The 17,535-nt window shown below is 45.9% G+C and overlaps 1 protein-coding gene across 3 annotated transcripts in view; it reads left to right on the top strand.

The window, feature by feature from the left end:
• Nucleotides 1-17,535, top strand: part of zdhhc16b (zDHHC palmitoyltransferase 16b) — a gene marked incomplete at its 5' end in the record, with an annotated part of 58,067 nt that overhangs the window by 13,438 nt on the left and 27,094 nt on the right. For 2 of the 3 annotated variants that reach the window (XM_084322678.1, XM_084322677.1), the window contains 4 exons: nucleotides 3,460-3,784; nucleotides 8,926-9,120; nucleotides 13,190-13,278; nucleotides 13,385-13,413. In XM_084322678.1, coding sequence (XP_084178804.1) covers nucleotides 3,509-3,784; nucleotides 8,926-9,120; nucleotides 13,190-13,278; nucleotides 13,385-13,413 — 589 coding nt within the window. Of the gene's footprint in view, nucleotides 1-3,346; nucleotides 3,785-8,925; nucleotides 9,121-13,189; nucleotides 13,279-13,384; nucleotides 13,414-17,535 lie in introns of those variants that run through there. The other variant, XM_084322676.1, reaches the window with a different exon arrangement.

Here is a 17,535-nt window from a genome sequence, read left to right as displayed (position 1 = left end):
AAAGTCTGTAAATGTGTATTATACATTCTTATTGAATGAATGAGATAAAAACAAAAGTATTATTTAAAAAAAAATATATATATATATTTTGTAATTAATTTTGAGTTAATTTTCATAACGCTATAATTTGCAGTGTAATTAATTAATCAAATTAACACGATAAACTGACAGCCCTAGTTATAAGACATTGATATCAGGAGCTATCTGTAGCTAATGCTAGCCGGCACGGTGGTGTAGTGGTTAACACTGTCGCCTCACAGCAAGAAGGTCCAGGGTTCGATTCCCGCTTGGGGACCAGGTTTCCATGATGCCAGTTACCCAGGTGGGGTATCTCCCAGGCCTTTCTGTGTGGAGTTTGCATGTTCTCCCCGTGCTCGCAAGGGTTTCCCCCCCGATAAGATAAACCCAATGGAAAAACATGCACAACAACAAGATCGCTAACGCTGTGGCGTCCTTGACGAAGACGGACAGGAGCACTTGGATTGGTCCCCTGGCGCGGCTCACGTTGACGCCTGTCTGCTCCCGGCTGTTCTTGGGGGGGAAGGGCGACGGGATGGGTTAATCGCATATACGAATTGCATGCATGCATCGCATGTGTGCCAATTGATGACCTCGGAGCAGGTCCTAAATTATTATTATTATTATAGATAACGTTAAGACAACGCCTCAGTCACAGTGAACTATTTAGTTTACTTGGTAATTTCGTTTAAACAGTGAGCTAATGTGAGCTACCTAGCTAACGGAGGTATCATGCACTACTAGACTATTGCTGGAGCATTTGTTGATATCAGGAGCTATCAGTAGCTAGCCGGCTAGATAACGTTAAAGGAAAACGCCAACATTTTGGGAAATTCGCTTATTTGCCATCTTCCCTGGAGTTAGACAAGAAGATACATACCTTTGTTGTCTCTGTGCGTGCGTTAGGCATGTAAACATGTTGTGACCTGTGTATTTACCACGTGGAGAAATAAAAAATAATTGAATTCGACATTTACGTTTTATATGCAAATATACTCTGAACAATTTTTTGCCGAACCACTCCTCTCTGGGCGCAGTGATTTCAGTGCTACTTTCTAACGTGACGCCCTGTTTGTTTACATTCTCATTTCATTCAAAGGATCCGAAACGATTGAAGTTTATGGATACCATGACTTAAAATCCTCTTACCTTGACGATTAAAAGCCTCCCCAATTTAGAAAACAGTATTCCCATGGCTGGTGTTGATATGCTGCACGCTAACGGAGCTAACCAACAACCGGATACTCAAGCAAATAACGAGGGTACATTTTGACTTCCGGTCGGGGGGTTCCAAAATAAAAGAGCGACGTCTATAGCACTATAGCACGTGCACACTGTGAAGACCCGCCCTACTCTGCTCTGATTCGCAGACTGTGGGTGGGGGGGGGGGGGGGGGGGGGAAACGCTGACGGGATGCTGAATGTGATTGGACCAGAGTAGACAGACAGACACAGACAGGCAGAGCACCGCTTGCAGAGGAGACGGCGGGGAATTTCGAGAATGCCTGCCATACGCACTGGATATATTTTCCTTCAACTTGGTATCACTCCGGAATCACGTTTCAACCAAGTCACTAACATAACGTTGCTGTCATGAGCCTGTGCTATGGTAGCCTACAAGTGATAAAAGAAATAAAACATCCAACTCACACAACGACTCGGCAACAAGTTGCGCGCGGGCCGCACTAACACTAAACTTTGATGTCAAGTAGGGGGCCGCAAAATATCATCCAGCGGGCCGTGAGTTTGAGACCCCTGGTCTAGGGGTTAAGTAAGTCCTGTGAATAAAATTTAGATGAATCTGTTGGTGATCTGGGTTGTGTGAGGATAACCGAACATTTTCCCAGACTGCATCCCAATCAAAATCTACATCCAACTCCGGGACATCCTTTCTCCAAATCGTATCCAGGGGGAGGTCTTTATACGAGGACATGAGTAAATGGCGATAAAAGTTAGAAACGAAGCCTCTCGATGTCTCTTTGTCATAAAATAATTTGTGAAAGCGGTGATGCACTAGTGGAGCGTCCCATGGAACGCCATGAGCCTTCCAGAGCTGCTCTTATTTGTAAATAAAATAAAAAGGAGGTTCCGGGGAGATCATATCCGTTGGATAGATCCTGGAAAGAGCGGAGACCAGAGTTATCGAAGATATCCCCCAACGTGTGGATGCCTTTCTTTTCCCATCTAGGGTACCTAACAGGTTGTTGTCCAATACGGAGAAGATTGTTATTAAATAGATAAATCTTTTTTGCATCTTGAACGGAAGATAGTTACTGTCAAATGACCATGGTATTGTATCCATAGCTATAATATAAAATATAGATATAGCTCTACAAACAAGGTGACGCACAGTGAAACATGTAATGGAAACCTGGCCGTGCTAGAACAGGATGGGGAAATCGAATGGCCCCGAATTAGTTAACAAACCACCACCACAACAACAACAACACATTCACTCATTCTGTCTCTTAACTTTCCACACAGGATGGTGTCGGCCGCAGACTGACCTGTCAGCCTCCTAGTAAATGGCGAGGAGGTCCCTTATTGGCTTCTCTCATTACTGACGCCTTCTGTTCTGCCGAACCCAGACAAGGCTTCCCTCTTATCAGTGTAACCAATACTCACTTTAATCATGGCACCATGCCGTGGGATCAGGTTGTCACTTATTCCCCTCTTAAGAAATGTATCTCTTTTTCTTTTCTTTTTTGCAATGGACTTATCAAGCCCCGCCCCCTTTTCTCCTCCATCCTCCAATCGCAACCGCTTCTTCCCTCGGACGCTTCCCCCGGGACAAACTTTTGTTTGTCCGAGGGAAGCGGCGGCTGTGATTGGAGGATAAAGAACAGAGGGAGGGGTTTGAATTGAGATAGGTTACTGCTTTTGCATCTCCCTGCGTGTTTGTGTGTTTGCACAGGAGGGGGGGGGGGGGTCTGTAATTTGCTGTCAATTATTAATGGGAGAAGTTTTCGTGACAGCCGATGACATTATCCGATAGCCCTCATCCCTGTTCTCTCCAAGACTGACATGTGTCACGCGGTTGTGAGTGGAAACCCCACACTCCTAATGTAAATGAGTGTTCATTATTTTAATGCTTTTTTAGGAGAGAGGGACCTCCTTGACAGCAAACTTCGTGCAGAGTTTAACCAAGTGCCCTTCATCCCTCTCTCTGACACCTGGCTGATTTAGTGTCCCTTCTTAGTTACTACTTTCGCTGGTACTATAAAGCTCGCCGGGGCGCCTCCTCCAAGCCTCACTGTTGACTGTCACGGCGAGCAGCTGATCTCCTTCGGACAGCTTCCCATCGAAGAGATCTCTCTCTCTCTGCCTCCATGACGACCTCTGCGGCCGTCAGGCTGCGCTACGAGGAGCTTCTGTTTTACGCCGCCTGCGTGTGTAACTGCTGGTCCGTGTGCCTCTGCGTGTGTGTGTGTCTGGAACACAGGGGTGGCTGCAAGGGAGGAAGCAGAAAAGGAGGTGCCGGTGGTGGTGGCATGCGCGTGGGCAGCAGCTGGAGGTGGCAGCTCTCCAGGGCCATGCGACTGGCACTGAGGTGGTGCCGCCTGTGCCGTCCCGGGCGAGGAGGAGGCGGCCGCGGGCCGAGCGGTGCCAAGCCATGGAGCACCGGCCTGTGGGAGCGGTGGAGCTACGGCAAGCTGCTGCTCCGGTCCCTGTACTTCAACAGCCTCAGTAACTCGGACACGCTGCTGGACTGCGTGTTTGAGCCAGTCTACTGGATCGTGGACAACGTCACCCGCTGGTTTGGAGTGGTGAGTGGCTGATTCATCATGGTGTCTTTCATTACTGGACAGGTTTATGGCCTGCTGTGCTTAATTTAGTTTACTATATAAATGCTATATGAGTGCACTGTCTGTATTTTCTTTCTGGATTATGAGTTTATTTTACTTATGGACTACTAGGTTATGGATGGGCCTGTAAGGATGCTTTCACACTAAGGACCCGGGGCCGTTTCCGAGCACGATTTCCCCAAAAGTCGTGTAGTGTGAACGCTGCGTTCCGTCCCCGCGGGACCACTTGAAAAGGTGGTCTGGGGAACGATTCAGACGTCCCCGGGCACGGAACCATGCAAGTGTGGACACAACTGTACCTAAACACGGAAGAAGCTTGCTGTAACAAGTGCTTCTGTCTGAGTTTAAGGAGGAGGATGCTAACCTGCTTGCCCAGAATAGAGTTGTATTCATACTTAAATTTTTTTTATATTATTTAGGTCTGTTTGGGATTGAGAGAGTCTGTAAACCTGCTCCAACGAGGGAAGCTGTGTTTCAATTTCAGCCAAGTCTCTCTCTCTTTTCAGAGGCTTCATAAGATATAATGTGACCTCTCAATACCACCTTAACAGACTCTCACAATGTAGCGTCAGACATCACGGGTATAATTCATTTCCATAAATGCTTTCTCCGAGAGCAAAGAAGGGTTGAAGCGCCAGCTTATAGCGTGTCTGTGGCAGTGCCAACTTTACCAGCATCTGGGTGTTGCTCCCTCAAATGTGCTTGGGAATGAAACGAGATTGGTAGTGTGAAAGCTGGCCAGTGGGGAGGGGGGACTATCGTTCTTGGGAACGGAACGGAGGCAACCGTTCCTAATGTGAAAACGCCCTAAGTGTCTCCCCTCCTGATCCTCTGCTCTCTGCTCTCCTATCTCCTCACCTCTGCTCTCTTCTCTCGTCTCTTCTGCTCTCCTCTTTTCTCTCTCTTCTGCTCTCCTCCGCAGCACTGCTCTCTCCTCTGCTCTGCTCTCCTCCCCTCCTCTGCTCTCCTCTGCTCTCTTCTCTTGTCTCTTCTGCTCTCCTCTCCTCTTTTCTCTCTCTTCTGCTCTCCTCCGCAATGCACTGCTCTCTCCTCTGCTCTCCTCTCCTCTGCTCTGCTCTCCTCTGCTCTGCTCTCCTCTCATCTGCTCTGCTCTGCTCCCCTCCCCTCCCCTCTCCTCTCCTCTCCTCTCCTCTCCTCTCCTCTCCTCCTTTGCTCTGCTCTCCTCTCCTCCTCTGCCCTGCTCTCCTCTCCTCCTCTGCTCTCCTGTCCTCCTCTGCTCTCCTCCTCTCCTCCTTTGCTCTGCTCTCCTCTCCTCCTCTGCTCTGCTCTCCTCTCCTCTTTGCTCTCCTCTCCTCTTTGCTCTCCTCTCTTTGCTCTCCCCTGCTCTCTTCTCCCCTTTCCTTTCTTCTGCTTGTTTTTCCATCATCTCTCCGCTTCTCTCTTTCTCTGCTCCCCCTTCCCTGACAGCGCAGACACACCAGCCGCGCACGAAGGCAGGCGGGCGGGCGACCAGCGCTTCACTTTCGCTCCCATGTTAACGGACGTAGCTGTGCCCACCGGTTGTGCGCGGGGGTGTGACTTGCGGGCTGGAAGCGATCGTTTCCGCTTTGTCTGGATTCAGAGGCGTGCACCACGTGCATTTTCACAGAAATACACTCAATATCTGCATTATTAACAGTCACACATGTTGTTCAACCAGCTAATGTGTCTAATATCTTTCCCAATACAAATAAACCATATTACTATACTTTTTCAGGAGTACAGTCACACTGATTATCATTCTAAAATGTGTTCTAACATTCTAATTAATTATATATAACTGGTTACACATGCAAAATGGACAATAGAACACTGGAACTGGAAATCTTTAAAAAATCTTCAAGCGGGGACTGACTTCGCAATAGACTAGGCATTTACAGCTGTTCCAATGTAAATGTGCCTTCCTCCTTGCACTTTTGCCCGCTCTGAAGTCGGAAGCCGGCGGCTGGGTGGCACAGCGGTCTAAGCGCTTGTCACCAACGTGTGAGACACCGGTATCGAATCCGGCTGTCAGCGTTGCCTCCGGCTTGGGCCGGCCGTCATACTGACTCAATTGGCAGAGTCAGCGGGAGGGGAGTCGATGGGTGGTAATCTGGTCGTTGTAAACAGCGACTCCTACAGGTCGGTCAGGGCACCTGCACAGCAAGGACAGGAGATGTCGAGGGTAGTGTGAGCCTCCCACACGTTACAGCAAGGACAGGAGATGTCGAGGGTAGTGTGAGCCTCCCACACGTTACACCTCGCCAATGAGAGTCCGCGCTGGCAGGTGAAAAGAAGTGGCTGGCTGACTCCACATGTATCGGAGGGGACATGCGATGGATTCTTCAACCCTCCCTACGACCGACCAGTGGGGGGCACATGCGAGCAACGATCAAGACAGGGGAGGGGGGAATTGGCACAACTAAATTGGGATGGGAGGAAAAAAAACAGAAAAAGGAGAAAAAGTGGATTAAAAAAAAAGGGAAATATTTGCCTCTAGGATGGAACCCAGGTATATAATTTCATCTTTCCTTGTGACAATAATTGTCACCCACTGTAACCGAGAAGCCGTTGGTCTTGCTGAGTTTGTTATTTGATCCGAAGAGAATGGACTCTGTTTTACCCAGGTGTAATGATTTATCAGCAAGCCAGGTGCAGATTCTGCCGAGTTCCGAACTGAGGGTTTTTTCAACTTGTAACTTGTTCTTGTCAGAGACCAGCAGGGCTGAGTCGTCTGCAAACAGGTGTCAACAGTCACAAGCTGATGACATGTCATTTGCATAAATTAGGAACAGTAACGGTCCTAGTATGCTTCCTGAGAGAGGGGGGTGGGGCGGGTAGTGTACCGTTTACCTCCACCATCTGTTCTCTCCCCTCGGATTGCATCCAGCTCACTGATGAACTATCAAAACTAATTGCTTTTAGCTTGTCAATCAGAATGGAGTGATTGACCGCGTCGAAAGCCTTTTGGAGGTCCAGCATGAGGCCTAACCAAATAGAATTTTTTTCCCATGACTTTCGAGATGGAGGTAAGAATAGAAATAGGGCGGTAGTTGCCTGGGTCTAATTTGCTGACTTTCTTGTGCAGGGGGGGTCACTCTCGCAAAATCTTTAGGGACGTGTCCCTGTTTTATGGAGAGGTTTATTATGTGTGTGATGACTGGGGTGATGGCGGCTGCTGAGTCTCTGAGGAATTTGGAGGGGATATTGTCATGGCCAGTGGCCTTGTTAGGTTGGAGGGTGCTCAGTTTTTTGAGTACCTCATCTGTTGTTACCATTTCAAGTTTGAAGTCATCTTTGCGGACCCCTAGGTTTTTGTAGTAGGCTAGGATGTGTTCTACACCAAAATGCCCTGAATGAGTAGTTTATTCACCAGTGTTGTGGCTATGTTTGTAAAGAATATGTTTAGGTACTTGGCCACATCCAGCTTGTCTGTGATGAGTGTTTTCTGTCTTTATGTTTATGTTTCTGGTTTTTAGTTTTTTGCTGCAGCCTAGTTAAACTGGTTGTTGAGTAATTTCCAAAGTTCACAGGGTTTGTTTTTGTTTTCCTCAGTTTTGTCATTGATGACATTTTTCTTTTTGCGGATTTTATCATGGTGTTTACATCGTTTCTTAGTCTGTTTCTTTGTATTTTGAGTTCAACCACGTGGACTTGGAGTTCACTGTTTGAGCTTTTGGCAAGCTTTGTCTGACTTTTATGAATTTTTTGTCTCTGGTTTTCATAGCGGTCAGTATTTCAGTGTGCATCCATGGCTCAGTGCGTTTTTCTAACCCTGGTGGTTCTTAGGGGGGGCCATGTTGTTAAGTATTGTTGTGAATTTGGTTTTGAATCCAAGCCATAATATAATAATTATAATTTAGGACCTGCTCCGAGGTCATCAATTGGCACACATGCGATGCATGCATGCAATTCGTATCTGCGATTAACCCATCCCGTCTTCCTTCCCCCCCAAGGGCAGCCGGGAGCAGACAGGCATCAACGTGAGCCGCGCCAGGGGACCAATCCAAGTGCTCCTGTCCGTCTTCGTCAAGGACGCCACAGCGTTAGCGATCTTGTTGTTGTGCATGTTTTTCCATTGGGTTTATCTTATCGGGGGGGAAACCCTTGCGAGCACGGGGAGAACATGCAAACTCCACACAGAAAGGCCTGGGAGATACCCCACCTGGGTAACTGGCATCATGGAAACCTGGTCCCCAAGCGGGAATCGAACCCTGGACATGTTTCTTCAACTAGTGTACCATTGAGCTCATCTGACCAGTCCAGGCTCTCCAGTTCTTGGTTAAAGGCCTCGCTAGAGTAGGTTTTGAGGCCCCTAGATGTGACTGTTTGTGACAGCCGGCCTTTTGTTTTAGCTTTTTGTGGACCGTACAGAATATCATATAATGATCTCTTAACCCGCATGCTGACCTCCTCTCTCCCTCTCTCTTCTCAGGTGTTTGTAACTCTGGTGGTCCTGTTGACCTCCTCTCTCCCTCTCTCTTCTCAGGTGTTTGTAACTCTGGTGGTCCTGTTGACCTCCTCTCTCCCTCTCTCTTCTCAGGTGTTTGTAACTCTGGTCCTGCTGACCTCCTCTCTCCCTCTCTTGTCTCTCAGGTGTTTGTAACTCTGGTGGTCCTGTTGACCTCCTCTCTCTTGTCAGGTGTTTGTAACTCTGGTCCTGTTGACCCCCTCTCTCTTCTCAGGTGTTTGTAACTCTGGTGGTCCTGTTGACCTCCTCTCTCTTCTCAGGTGTTTGTAACTCTGGTGGTCTTGTTGACCTCCTCTCTCCCTCTCTCTTCTCAGGTGTTTGTAACTCTGGTCCTGTTGACCTCCTCTCTCCCTCTCTTCTCAGGTGTTTGTAACTCTGGTGGTCCTGTTGACCTCCTCTCTCTTCTCAGGTGTTTGTAACTCTGGTGGTCCTGTTGACCTCCTCTCTCTTCTCAGGTGTTTGTAACTCTGGTGGTCCTGTTGACCTCCTCTCTCTTCTCAGGTGTTTGTAACTCTGGTGGTCCTGTTGACCTCCTCTCTCCCTCTCTCTTCTCAGGTGTTTGTAACTCTGGTCCTGTTGACCTCCTCTCTCTTCTCAGGTGTTTGTAACTCTGGTGGTCCTGTTGACCTCCTCTCTCCCTCTCTCTTCTCAGGTGTTTGTAACTCTGGTGGTCCTGCTGACCTGCTCTGTCTGTGTGATCGTGTACCTGTTCGTCTTGCCCACCATGGTCAACACCTACCCGGTGCTGTGGACAGCCTGGCACATGTGCTACGGCCACTGGCTCCTGGTAAATGTGGTGTTCCACTACTACAAGGCCACCACCACCTCTGCGGGTCACCCGCCTAAGGTACACTATGGTGGGATAAAATAAATGGTAAATGGTTGTTAGATATCAGGGTCCCAGCTCCTCATTGCCACGAAAGTCTCTGCGTTGTGTGTTTTTTCACAAGGCCTTTCGTACCAAGTGGAATTCCTGTCATTCCACCCTAAGTCTGCATGCCTCGCTATTTTCCAGGCTGAAAAATTAACCGCGTACACGGTTCAGTTCAATGTATAACAGAAGGATGTTTATTTAACTACAGACAATTCTAAACAGAATGAAATGGAAAGATTATCTAAATTAAACGAAAGATTATAGGGTGGCCGGGTAGCGCAGCGGACTAAGCGTCTGTCTACCACCACAGAGACAGTGAGATCGAATCCAGCTGCGGTACCTCCGGCTTGGTTGGCCATCCATACTGACACAATTGGCAGTGTTAGAGGGTGGGAAAGCCGGTGGGGTGAGTCCTGGTCGTTGGAAACAGCGACTCCTACAGTTCGGTCAGGCCGCCTTCACAGCGAGGGAAGGATCTGGGGGAGGTAGTGTGACCCTTCCACACGTTGTGAGAGTACGCGCTGCCAGGTGAAAAGAAGCGGTGGGCTGGCTACACATGTGTCGGAGGAAGCATGTGATAGTCTCCTCCCTCCCAGACCGACGGTAGGGGGTAGAGTGCGCAACGACCAGGGAGGGGATTGGGAATTGGCATGACGACTAACATTGGGATGGGAGAAAAACGGAAAAAGGAGGGGGGAAAGATAATACAAAAAAAATACGAAAGATTTAGCAAAGTATAATGTCTCTTCTCCATGTCTCCTCCCCACTCCGTCCTCTCTCTCCGCTATCTCATCGAACTGGCAAAGATTGAACGAAACAGAACTCTTTTCTGTAATCCGTTATCTTAAGGAATGCAGCCCCCATCCTTGGAGATGTGCAGCCATTCTAAATCATGTCTTGTTGCCTAGAATTTACAACAGCAGTTTACAACAATAAATAAAATACATATATATATATATATTTTTACAACTGAAATGATTTTTTTTGTTATTACAGAGAGAGAGTTAAGTATTGAAAGAAGGTACCGTTGTGTACCGATACAGAATTCCAGGAACTGGTACTGGTATTGCTTCAAATCCAATCCAATCCACTTTATTTATAAAGCACATTTAAAAACAACAAAGTTGAAAGTGCTGTACAAGTCCCACAACATAAGATAAAAACATAAAAACACAAAAAGATAAAAGCACACAATAAAAACATATACAATATGTCACATAAAAAAGGCAGGTCTCTGCAAAACTATTTAAAAACCAAAAGCCAAAGCAAAGGCGTGATTTAAACACCTGCAGAGTGGGGGCCTGCCTAACATGCAGTGGCAGCTCATTCCAGAGCTTTGGGGCTGCCACAGCGAAAGCACGGCCCCCCCTAAGCTTCAGCCTGGACTTGGGCACAGCCAAGAGGAGCTGATCAGAGGACCTGAGGGACCTTGGAGGAACATGAGGTTCCAGCAGGTCCGAGAGGTAGCCCGGTGCCAAGCCGTTCAAACATTTAAAAGCAAACAGTAAAACCTTAAAATCAATCCTAAAACGCACAGGAAGCCAGTGGAGGGAAGCCAGTACAGGGGAAATGTGCTCTCGGTTACGCGTTCCAGTTAGCAGACGAGCAGTGGCGTTCTGGACTAACTGCAAACGAGAGAGGGAGGCCTGACTGACGCCAACATATAAGGCATTACAATAGTCAAGGCGAGAGGTCATAAAAGCATGGATGACAGTTTCAAAAACACTACGGGATAAAAAAAAAGGTTTGACCTTGAACAGCCTCCTAAGTTGGAAAAAGCTCTTTCCCATTACAGCATTGATCTGTTTGTCCAACTTAAGGTCACAAATGTGAACGATACCCAACCCTACTGACTATAAAGATGGGGAACAAACAAAGGGGGTGCTCTCACTAATTAAAATTGATGCCCCTAAGGACTTAAATTGGAAACGGGAACGATACACACGGCCCACCTAACCTTTACGTACACGGCTATGGTCATGATACACCCGGCCCACCCAACCTTTACGTACACGGCTATGGTCATGATACACCCGGCCCACCCAACCTATACGTACACGGCTATGGTCATGATACACCCGGCCCACCCAACCTTTACGTACACGGCTATGGTCATGATACACCCGGCCCACCCAACCTTTATGTACACGGCTATGGTCATGATACACCCGGCCCACCTAACCTTTACGTACACGGCTATGGTCATGATACACCCGGCCGGGCGGCTAGGTGGTGCAGTGGGCAAGGCGCTCACCACCAATGCAGGAGACGCTGGGTTCGAGCCCAGCTCTCCGCATTGCATTCAGCTTTGCTGGTCGTTCATACTAATACATTTGGCAGTATTAGGGGGTGGGAAGCTGATGGGTGGGGATCGGACGTTGTGGACAGCGACTCCTACAGGTCGGTTGGTGCGCCTGCGCAGTAGAATCAGGAAGCGACGGGGGCGGCGTCCCTCCAAAGCGCAGACCCCCGACGCTGAAAGATCGCGCTGTGCAGGTGAAAAGATGCGACGGCTGCTACCTCGAGTACCGGAGGGGACTCGTGCAATGTATGGCTTCGTCCACATTACAGCCGGCTTGTGGGAGGCATGGCCAAACAGCGTTCGAGACAGGGGAGGGTAGAATTGGACGATACGAAATTGGGATGGGAGAAAAATAGAAAATGGGAGAAAAAGTAGATACAAAAAATTATACACCCGCCCCACCCAACCTTTACCTACACGGCTATGGTCATGATACACTTGGCCCACCCAACCTTTAACTACACGGCCATGGTCATGATACACCCGGCCCACCCAACCTTTACCTACACGGCCATGGTCATGATACACCCGGGCCACCCAACCTTTACCTACGCGGCCATGGTCATGATACACCCGGGCCACCCAACCTTTACCTACACGGCTATGGTCATGATACACCCGGCCCACCCAACCTTTACCTACACGGCTATGGTCATGATACACCGGGCCCACCCAACCTTTACCTACACGGCCATGGTCATGATTTCTCAGGTGAGTCTCCTGGAGGAACATTATATCTGCCTTTAATTCTTTAAGATGTGCCAGTACCCTTCTTCTCTTCACTCCCCTGTTAATTCCCTTGCTATTCCATGTACAGCATTGGATCAATCTCTCTATCTTCTTTATTATTATTATTATTATTATTATTATTATTATTATTATTATTATTATTATTATTATTATTATTATTATTATTATTATTATTATTATTATTATTATTATTATTATTATTATTATTATTATAATAATAATAATAATAATAATAATAATAATAATAAACTTTTATAGCACCTTTCATACAAGAATTGCAGCCCAAAGTGCTTTACAGCAGTAATGTAGACATAATTGACATAAAATAGATATAGGCATAAAATGAGCATAGCATTGGTATAAATATAGACAGGGATAAAATGAGCAGTGAATTTACATAAAATGAGCAGATAATTCACATAAAATGAGCAGAGAATTCACAAAATAAAAACTGCATAAAGTAAACATAAAATGAGTATAAAACACTATAAACTAGACAATAATCATAAGATAGACAACTTGCATTCATGTGTTATCATAATTGACCTGCGGTATGTGTCACACGACGGCGGAGGCAACCATGCAAGGTGCCAACCTGCTCATCAAGAGTAATTAGCGGTTAAGTGTCTTGCTCAAGGACACTTTGACACACTGCCTGGGAATCGAACCGGGAACCTTCTGATTACCAGACGACTGCTCTACCTCCTGAGCCACTGTCGCCCCCACTTACCCTTAGCTGCAAGAGTTTGTACAGAACTTGTAACGAGGTTGAGTACTTTATTATCTAAAGATGGTACATTAGAGTGTTGTGTTCATTCATAGTTAAAGACATTAGAGGCTGAGTACTTTCTCGTGATTAATCACATTCACACTCCAAATGATTTGGAATGACTTTAAAACTGCAAATACTTGGGCTGTCCAAATAATTTTAAAACTGAGTTATAAGGTTCTTCAGTGCAAGGGTTCAAATGTCCTTGCTTTTTTCTGCAGGAGAAAGCTGACGTCCCCTCGGTATCCTTCTGCAAGAAGTGTATTGTTCCTAAACCGGCCAGGACCCACCACTGTAGTATCTGCAGCACGTAAGACGACAACACTACTTCAATGAATCATATCCTCACGTTCACCCATGGTTTCTCTATGTAGCCGGTCATTGAAGGGTTAAAATACTTCCTGTTTACATTGCAGGTGCATTCTGAAGATGGACCACCACTGTCGTATCCTTTCAACTCTCATCACATCCACACCCATGTGCAGCCACTGCAATAAGATGTCCATCTTAAAGGGGACATGCATTATAAATGGCTTTTTTCAGTATTTAACATTGTTTTATAGCAATAGGGGTTAGTATCAGTTAGTATTAGTGTCTCTAATTACCATATTGACTCATCAGTCTAGATCACGAGATCTTCCCTCACTCAACTAAGCTGTTCTGATTTGACGGTATTGCTGACGTGAATAGGGTACTGATTTGCATAACTAACACCCCCTCTATGGTTGACAGCGACAGCAGAGCCAGTGGAAATATCTTCACTTCCTCAAACAGAGCGAGAGAGAGAGAGAGAGAGAGAGAGAGAGAGAGAGAGACCTGGTAGAGAGAGGGAGGGACCGCGGTGCAGGAGTGTGTGAAACACAAACACACGCATTTACACACACAACCTGGACCGCACGGGGGAAGCAGTGGAGAGATAACTTTATGCTCCGTGTCCCTCTCTCCCTCCCTCTCCCCTCTCTCTCTCTCTCTCTATCTGTCTGCCAGTCGCAGACTGTGGGTGACTCTCACTCAAAGCGCTTATGGGCGGAGCCCATCCAAAAATAGCCTGAAATCCTGAGGCTGGAAAATGAGGCTTTTGGGTACTTCATTAGAAATATAAAACAATGAATTTATTTGAAAAAAATTACTTACAGATGTGTTCAATAGACTCACAGGAATTGTGTAAAGTTGCCCAAATAGTGATGCATGTCCCCTTTAAGAAGGGAATCTCCATCTTAACAAGTCAGTTAATCTTGTACTGACCAGTGTAGCAGCAGAGCAGAGCGATTCCATTCTAAAGTCACACAGCGAGCCGCTCCCTTCTAACCAATCAGAATAAGCACTTGTAGAGTCCGGCAAGGAGGACCATGTAGACCAGGGGTGGGCAATTATTTTTCCCAGGGGGCCGAATGAGCAACTGAAAATATGTTGGGGGGCCGGGCCAAAATTCCAAACTCAATTATGCATAATATACATTTTATTTCTATATAAAAAGCAGTAAATTGCATTGTTTTGACCCCTGGTAAGAGTGTATGTTATTATTTGGCAATTAAAAGGTGAGGTTAGCTTTCAAAAATATCATTTATTCAAATAGAATTTATTTCCAAAATGATAAACAAAATGTGAAACATTAACACTTTAACACTTTGGTTGCCTAAGGTTAAATTAATGATATACCATAGATTGCCAGCGCTATTTGTCTATGGAGAAAGTCCCCTTCTTTGCAGGGCTATAACTTTTTAAATTCTATTGCTACATTGCCATTATTAGGGCCCATTCAAAGTCCTATATGTATTGTTCATTGTGTAGCAACGTTAAACTTTTTCATTCACATATTCATAGTAAAGTATGGTCTAATGTATAAGTATGTTTTCATCTCTTTCTGCAGCTTTCTCCAGAACGTGATATATAGCCCCAAATGCATTATATTGATGATGAAATACAGTTTGATGGCAATCAGCGCGATATAAAAAATTCCAACTAGACGTACTTCTAGAAGTTACTACACGTCATCTGATGTTGACCGGATGGGCGAGGGGGCGTTTATAATTCCGTGGGCAGCGTTATACCAATCATCTAATGTGGGTCAAATGTTGATAATATCAGTTATTATCGAAGACGGTAACGTTACACGCTGAAACTCACCCCAGTCTCCGCGCGCCGTTGGGCGATCATCGTCGAGTAGAAATTTTATCATTATGGGATATATTATTACCCGGTCCATCTCCAGCTTGTATAATGGTATATACGTCCAAATCATGTTGTTTATCGAGTTATTGGCAATCGATCGCTATGTAGAGTGACGAGCTAGAGTCACGGGACATGTACCGAGTGGCCGGAAGCAATACGGACGTCTAGCAAAACCTCTAGTGCGCTTCCTGTTAAGCGCTTGCGCCGATCGGCCACCAGATGGCGCTCCTGAACCGCCAGAGAGCTCAGTGGGTCCTGCTGGTGGATCTCAGGCCAGCGGAGGGACATTATGAATCCGATCGCAGATTTTTGAAATATTGATATAAAGACGACGTACAGCGTCCCCCGGCAACTTTAGCATGGCCAGCAAAGACGTCTAAAGACGGCTCCCGGCACCCAAAGTGTTAACTGCCACACACGAGATATCTCTGGTTTATTTTTATGTGGTTGAAAGCCACTCACAAGATTTCTCGGAATTATTATAATTTTTTTTTAGCGATCTGAAATCATATTGCATCACGCGAGCCTACCCGAGTATACACGAGCACCGCCGGAGATCATATGTGGAAAAAAGCGCCCCCTATCGTCTCCCAGATGACATAAGGGATTTTGGAATGGACTCAATGAAAATGGATGGGGGAAAAAATCCGGTACTCCACATTTTCCAGTCCACTGATCCAGCCGGGGTTACCACAGTTCATTCTGGAGCCTCTGAGCCCCGCTGATCATGGAGTTCTACTGTATCGCGTTGGATCTATACACTTATCGATTTTTTCGAATGGTGATCAGGAATTGGAATATACCAGTTGGATACCATCTGATGTCAGGTAAGGACTCTATGTTATCAGTGTTAGGATAATCAGACTAATTTTGATGAAGTTATAAGCTGTTTTGTGAAATGGGCTCTTTCGGTTTCACTGTAAAAGTCCAAGAGGAAATCAACGCGGCGATTATCCGTGCGCGGCCCGAATGTGCTTGCGTGCACGTATAATATTGATCATCTAGCGTTTATTTGAAAACGATTAATAAAAAGGCCGACGAATATCAACGTTGTGGAATATTCCAGTAAAAGACGATTTTCATAGAATGGTCCAGAATGGGCTGTTTTTTATCTCAAAACGGGTGCTTTTCTAAATGCTCTGAAACGGAAATGACGCGATAAAAAACCAATCTGCCTTGACAGCACTGACTGGAAAATAGTCCTTGATAATGCGATGGGCAGATTAGACACATAGCCATCATTTAAAACATAGATTAGGCGATATTAAGGTTAACATTGGCGCCGATGGTGGCATTCAGGGGGTAAAAAGGAAAACCCGGCGTGGCACTCAAAGTGTTAATAACAAAGGGCATTTTGAGTTTCATATACTATTGAAACAAGGATTTTCTTAGCTTTCTAAAGACATCACATAATCTTATAGCAAAAATAAACAAGACATGTCACTGAACTGTGTAAAGAAAAGTGTCCCAGTTTTGTAGCCTTTTTTACTTTACATGCCTATATTAAACATTTAATGTTTTCAGAACTGTGCAAAAAAAAGAAAAAAAAATATCAAGTGTCCCATTTCACTTGTTATATTTCCACATTTGAGTGTTCTTCAGTTATTTTTTTTTTCATTCAGTGTGAGAAATCCAGTCTCTGTTGAGCTTTAACAAGTCCATCAAAGTCAGGTTGCATGTCTGAGGTGGAGATGCGAAGCACAGCTGCCAGATGTTCATCAGTGAGAGAGGATCTGTACCTGGACTTGGTAAACGTCATGACTGAGAATGTCTGTTCACATATGTAGGTGGATCCAAAGAGAACCAACATCTTCTGAGCATGTCTCCTAAGCGTATATTGTGCGTGTGAACGTTGACATGAAAAGAAAAAAGTTAATTTTTTTTTCTTTTTTTAATTATCATGTAATCTTTCGCGGGCCGGTCAGAATCATCCCGGCCCGCGGGCCGTACAATGCCCAGGTCTGATGTAGACTAACCACTAAACAACTACTAGATTACATTAAACTGGACTTTTGAAGAAGTCTTTATTCATTGCACACATTGCAACGTAGTCGAGTTGCACCCTTGCGAGCACCGGGAGAACATGCAAACGGTGCGCGTCTTCCTACTCCTACTGCATGCACAGAGAAGAAAAAGGTATGTATCTTAACACTCCAACATTTTGGGAACCCTGGAGTTAGACAAGAAGATGCATACCTTTTTCTTCTCTGTGCATGCAGTAGGAGTAGGAAGACGTTGGGAACTAGGCTAATGGAGGAACCTACTTCCAGTGACTGACGCTAAGCTAGCCTAACGGTGCGCCTCTTCCTACTCCTACTGCATGCACAGAGAAGAAAAAAGGTATGTATCTTCTTGTCTAACTCCAGGGTAGATGGCAAATACCGGTAAGCTAATT

This window comes from Notolepis coatsorum, assembly GCF_963971535.1.
Source record: "Notolepis coatsorum genome assembly, chromosome: 10".
NCBI lineage: Eukaryota > Metazoa > Chordata > Actinopteri > Aulopiformes > Paralepididae > Notolepis > Notolepis coatsorum.
Note: the sequence above shows the minus strand (reverse complement) of the source record. Positions and strands in the feature narration are given on the sequence as shown.